General features: G+C 33.9%; 1 protein-coding gene across 1 annotated transcript; it reads left to right on the top strand.

Moving 5' to 3' along the window:
* The first annotated feature begins 971 nt into the window (after positions 1-971).
* On the top strand, positions 972-4,850 carry LOC132548350 (uncharacterized). The gene is made up of 2 exons (XM_060212206.1): positions 972-3,235; positions 3,543-4,850. The coding sequence occupies exons 1-2, from the start codon at positions 1,340-1,342 to the stop codon at positions 3,768-3,770; spliced, it is 2,124 nt and encodes a 707-aa protein (XP_060068189.1). The 5' UTR covers positions 972-1,339; the 3' UTR covers positions 3,771-4,850.
* The last annotated feature ends 1,433 nt before the right edge of the window (positions 4,851-6,283 follow it).

Here is a 6,283-nt window from a genome sequence, read left to right as displayed (position 1 = left end):
ACAAATCATACACGTTGTGTAACTTTCTTATGATAATTTGATGCGCTTCACTGCCTTGTTAAGGATTTCTCACTAACTTTAGATTCGCGCCTCATACTAATGACATTTAAAAAGCGCCTGCCAAGACTAAGACCCATATCATGTACGTTAGTTTTTCAATTCAACTTTATTATTACAATTACGTGTGAGATTTGATGACCTACAATAACAACATAGATATGACGAAATTATAGTTGTATACGTTACAAAAATTAGCCAAAGAATACTAAATTAATCAGGTTGCAATCTTCCTCCGTTCTAATGAATGTTAAATTTAACAGATCTGAAGAATGATTTTCACAATGGATGACGACATAATATTTGTTAAATTTGTGTGATCACTTAAACTATGGTTAATTAAAGATATCCGCAACTTGGAGATAGAACTTGGGCCTTACCGTTTTATTAATGGATCAATGGAAGAAAGAAATGCAATCCTTCATCCAGTGAATTACAAGCCGGTTTTTCTTTCACAGGATTCTTGATTTTTTTTTAAATCATGTTATTAACATTAAAGATCTAGTTACATTAAACTAAACATGCAGTCTAGATAGTTAAATTATTTTTCCTTTTGGCAAAACCTTATGTAATTACACAAGTTGTCTACCTTCTATCTGATGCAATGCGAAGCATACGTCCTTAACCTTGGTCATATAATCTAAACTTAGCAAAACGTCAAGTTGAAATTAATGCGTTTTCCTTTTGCGAAAATAATAAAAAAAAATGTCTACGATTAGCAGAATTTTTAAAATTATATTAACATCATATTGATGATGAAGTTATAAACCATATTCTTGTCTGACTGGTCATTTGACGAAACACTGGTTATTTTACTGGTGGATTATTTGTTACGCGTATGTATATAGTGCGAGATAACGCAGATTCTCGAACTTCCGGGAAGATACTATTTTTAGAATAAACATGAACCTTAATCACAACATGAGTAAAAGAACAAGTATGTCATATTTACTGTCGTAACCAGAGAATACTGAAGTTATATTTTACGAAGATGAATTCGGAAGTGAACAGAGGAACATCATCCACATATTCAACGAAGTCATACAGTTGTAAGAGTGTTTTGAATAGCGGATTTCTTGATCTGAGTGAGTATATTCAACAAGGTTTTAGGACAAGTCCCGCGCTCGACGATACACACAAGTGGAACTTTCATAACTTTGTATCTACCATGTGTGAAAGTGTTTCTATGTATGACTTTGTTATTCTTCCTATGTACAACATGTTTATTATCAACGTATATCAAGCCGTTGAAACAGGATGGATGACTAAATAGCGTTGTGTTATGAATCCATATGGGACAAGATGGCGGTGTAAGGGCAAAAACCACCCCGCACCTGAAAAAGGTCACGTAACTCAACCGTTTTTGCGGTTAGATAGTACAGGTGAAATTACATCAGACAGTTGTTCGACTGACCGATACATATCGGACATGGGTACCCTAATTGACTCAGCATTGAAATTACACGGACGAATGGAACCAGTAACCAATAAAGGGTTCATGGATTGCAGAAGTACATCGAACGTTATGCCAATGAATATGGATAGTGATTTTCTGTTGAATCAGATAGAACATAAAAGAACTATGAATCAACGCAATAAATCTTCACAATGGGGCTCTGCTCCACATTGGAGCTGTTATAGGAAAGCATCATCCCGACCTAATAGTTGTGCCTTTTCAGATATAAGAAAATCAACTCACTTTTATAATCCTGATTTCAAAAACTTTCAGTATCAGAAAAATGGATTCCACCCAGCAATGACAGGTAATCACCTTGGACAGCGATACTCATATAGAGCTTCTCCAAGACGTCAGCATTATGATGGCCATAGGCCCAACTGCAGTCCAAGAAATTCATTTCTGCCCAATAGAGTCCCTAGTGATTGTACTAATTGGAGAAAATCGTCACAAGAAAAAAGTTGGCGAGATGATTGCCAAGTCCATTGTGACAAAATAGAAAGTAAATCAGAACTTTCTCATAAAAGTGATAGTTCTAGTCATACTTTGAGACATTCCAAAGAAGTCAATGATCATGTTAAAGAAACTCAAAAACCTGTGATAAACATTAAATGTGCAATGCCAAATCAGGAAAAATTACATGAAGACTTGCATGTTAAAGTGGAAAAGCATGATCAGTCTGAAGTCCCTACCACCACAGACAAAGAAAATGACAAAGGCAGCAATGGACAAAAATCTGCGTCAGTGCAAATTGTGGATTGGTTTGAATGTGGTCAATCAGAGGAGTTGGATGGGTCAGATATTCCTCAGCGAATTGGTTTTAGGGTTAGGACTCTCTCTTTGGACTCGGAACCATCTGCTGACTCGTCTGGTGTCAACAACAAAACTTTACAACGAGAAACATCTGTTTTAAGCGATATTTTCCAACCAGATGACACAGTGTTTCATGTAACATGCAGGATTCAGGAAAAGGATTCAGTGAATAAAGACAAAGACAGTGGAAATTCCTTAGAAATTCAATCAAATGAAAACCAGCCTGCCACAAAAGATGATCAATGTGATAGTGTTAAAATGACAATTACAGATTCAAAACAAAGTACAAATTGTGCAGAAAAGAAAAGTGAACCATCACATTTAGATAAAGACTGTGAAAGAAGGTTTGTACTCTTGGTCAGAAACAATAATAAAAAAGGATCATGTCGTCCATCAGCAAAGAAGCGAAGACGTTCAAAGGCTAGAAAAGAAGATCCAACTGAAATCCAGAGCTATCATATAGGAATTGGTTCCCAAAAAACTCATTTCCAGGAAAAAAATTGTAAAGACAGTTCTCAGACAGCAAGTGCAACTACAAAACTGGGGCCTACCAATACTGTTGCTTTTGTACTCGGTATTGATTCAAACAACTCGCCTTCCAGTTCAATGAAGCAACATTCCTTTCTTGTGTCATTTGATAGTGAATCTGATAGTTTTTCAGAAAGCAGTGGTGATGATTTTTCTGATAGTGATGGTGAAGATGAAGATCATGAACTTGACTTTTTTACTTGTCCATTACAACTTAATGTGATTTGTCCAGTAAATAAAACTTGCACTAATGCTCCCTGTCAGGAACCTAGTCCTACCAAAAGTTTTGAAAGTGAAGAAAGAGAACAAGAAATACTTGATGTCAACATTAAATGGAACATGAACTTTTCCATTAGTCATCAGGAAAAATCTAAAACAAAGGTAAAAAGTTCATAAATAATACAAACTCTCAGCAAACTCATAAACGTATTTTGATATTATCTTTCCTGCTTTATTTTGGATGGATGTGTCTATTCACAAACAAAAGTGAACTTTTTTGAGATTTGAAGATAAGAAAAAGTCTGCTGGTTTTGATAAAGAAATCTGTAATATATATATTTAATGACCAATACTGGTTGTAAACTCTTTACTTACCTTTGCAGAAAAAGAAAATCAAGAAAAGAATGTTTCATAATATTACATTCATTAAAAAAAGACAATTTGTTTATTGATTCTGGACTTTTTGCAGGTAACCTTTGCGGAAGGAGACAAGTTATGTACAGTGTATGATGTGGAGGACGAGGATAGGAAAGGACACTGGGAGGAATTTGTTCGTGATCGGGAACGATTTCAACGACGGATTGCTGAAGTAGAGGAAATATTAAAGCCTGTATTATCGACAGAGAGGAGAGATATTATTTATGATAGATATTTTAAAACAGAATTGGAGGGATACCATCTTGTGAATGATCATTAGATATTAAGTTTATTTTTAATACTGTGATTGATACCAGTACATCATTTTGGGACACCTGCGTTGAAGAACTTGTTTCCTTTCTGATTTTATTTATTTTGTTTGAATATCCCACTTACAATGATTTATTTTATAAAAGCTTATCAGATTGTTAAATTCCTTCTTGAAAAACAGTTTATTTATTTTTTGCTTCAAAACAGTGGAAATTGAAATTAATGTCAAGGAAGTTACGCAGATTGAAGATATGAAATAGTCCGCCTTGTTTCCATACAAATACTGCATCAAGTATCTCTTTGATTCCAATATGAACCTCCTGACAACAGCAAAGATGTTTAGTTAAAACATTCTGTGATGATAGCATTAGTATTCTATAAGAATTCCCTGTAGTATTATTTGGGATTGATAATGACCAAGACTCAATTCTGATTTAAAGAAAAGAAAGATAATTAAAATAAGTTATTTACGTCCTAAGAACAAGCGAATTCAGGGTCATTGAGACAACTTGATGTAATGGTGAAAAGCTGAAGATAAAGGAAAATGAAGGTGTGGTGGTCATAAGTGGTTAGATCTTGTGAATCTTGAGAGATTAAGAGCCTGTTTCTGTTTTAACAGGAAATAGTTTAATTTTGCAGGTTGTCAGGAAAGTCTTGGAAATGTTTTACCTATTAACAAAGGGGATGAAAATCTCTTAATTTTATTTTTAACTACACCATTATAGATTCTAAAGTAGCATTTATTCTAACCAATCAAAAGCTGAATATACTTAATAAGTTATATAACAATTACATGACACCAAGATATCATGTCAGAAGCATTTCAGTTACTGAAATATACAGACACAAAGGAACTACAGGTTATCTTCTTGGTCTATATGGAACATGTAATTACCTTTGGGATTGAAACTTAAATTCATGCTGAACTCTATCCAATAAATCCCCTTTCTTATTTAGTTACCAGTGTGTTTTATGTCTTGCATATATGAAATCCTAATTTCCTGGGGTTGATAATAACCTGTGATTTTAAATCATTTTTGAAATTGTTACTAGTAAGATTTCATTCAAATGCTGTGTACTGGTACTCAATCAATACAATATTTTAAAATAAATAAAAGATTTAAACTTCAACTATTGTACCTGTTTTTGTTGGTGATAGCATATGTAAAAATGTGGATCTGTTTCTTTGGGTAGGATGGCACAGATTCATTTCAGATTTCTTTAGCCATTTGTAAGTGTGCAAGGAAGATCAAAATCCTCATAAATAACACCGCTACATGACACTTAAATGATTTTTAGAAAATATGAATGGTGACCTTGATTTTGACACACAATCTTGAAAATCAATTGTCTGAGGTATGATAATTTATTAGTGTGTGTTCAATCAAGATCAGATTAATACACCCGGTGTAATTAACAAAACTGCTTTGGCATGAAAACTATGGGTGTGGTTAATTAATGCTGAAAAAAAAAGAAAAAATAGTTGGGCATAGTACATATCCAGAGCCGAAATGAAACTAGATTTTACCCTAGTATATATATATATATATAATTTGCTATAATTCTGAAAATCCACAAAAACATCATCTGTCATCTAAGAATCTATATGTTCCCTGATTTTAGATAGTGTGGTTCAATGTATAACCATTCTGATTGCTGAAGTGCTCTGCTTTCAATAACACTGGGCCTAACGGAATTCACAACATTGATGCACAAGGAACTGAAAGTACCTTTAAATATAGCACGTCGTAATCTTTAGGTTCAGATATAAATATGTGTAGTATGATAGTTCCAGGAATAAAGATGTTAGTCAGGTTGGTGGGTGTTAAAAAGTTTAAAAGACACGCATATGCAATGGTACGATATACCTGTAGACGTGAACAAAATGGACACAAGCAGAGGCAAACATTGATAGTGATAGGTATTTCGTGGACTGTGTAGTAAATCGTTTTATTTAACAGATTTTACATCTAATGCGGCTTTTGAGCGGACAAGGTAGATCTGGTCCAGGTAAGGGAGATAAACATCCGTATATACTAGTAAACCAATTGCCATTCAGATCACGAAGTGGTCAACGTCAAATTCATCTTAACAATTGTTTCTGAAAACATGTCAACATCACATTTTCCAAACATTGCGAGATTTTTTCCAAAGAAAGAAGTATCATACTAGTCCGAATTCTATCGACTTTTTTTTTATAACGGTCAATATATATATAAAAAAAAAAATCGGCTGAAGTTCAGAATGATTCGGACCGGGATAATACGCTTCAATGCGTTTTTTGGTCAAGGTCATTCGAAGTCAAAATTGGTAGTCCTTCATCCCAACAAGTCACAGGCCTTATATCAGTACTTTTCTTCCCTTTGTTATTAAAAAAAGGTTGCTTAAAAGTCTAACGCATTTGAATTATGTGACTTTGAGATTGGGTGGAGGACAATCGTTTGAACAAAACTGGTATCTTCTAGGATGTTTCAGACCAATATTGGTCTCTTAGTTATTGAAAGTAATTTGTTACGAGGTTTT

The sequence above is a fragment of the Ylistrum balloti genome, unplaced genomic scaffold, assembly GCF_031769215.1.
Source record: "Ylistrum balloti isolate Yb309-2 unplaced genomic scaffold, AGI_CSIRO_Ybal_v1 Utg370010, whole genome shotgun sequence".
Classification (NCBI taxonomy): Eukaryota; Metazoa; Mollusca; class Bivalvia; order Pectinida; family Pectinidae; genus Ylistrum; species Ylistrum balloti.
Note: the sequence above shows the minus strand (reverse complement) of the source record. Positions and strands in the feature narration are given on the sequence as shown.

Excerpts from the sequence above, each read along its gene's own strand:
- LOC132548350 (XM_060212206.1), top strand. The coding sequence starts at position 1,340 with ATGAATCCATATGGGACAAGATGGCGGTGTAAGGGCAAAAACCACCCC. Across the intron at positions 3,236-3,542 it reads AGGAAAAATCTAAAACAAAG|GTAACCTTTGCGGAAGGAGA; the intron begins GTAAAAAGTTCA and ends GACTTTTTGCAG.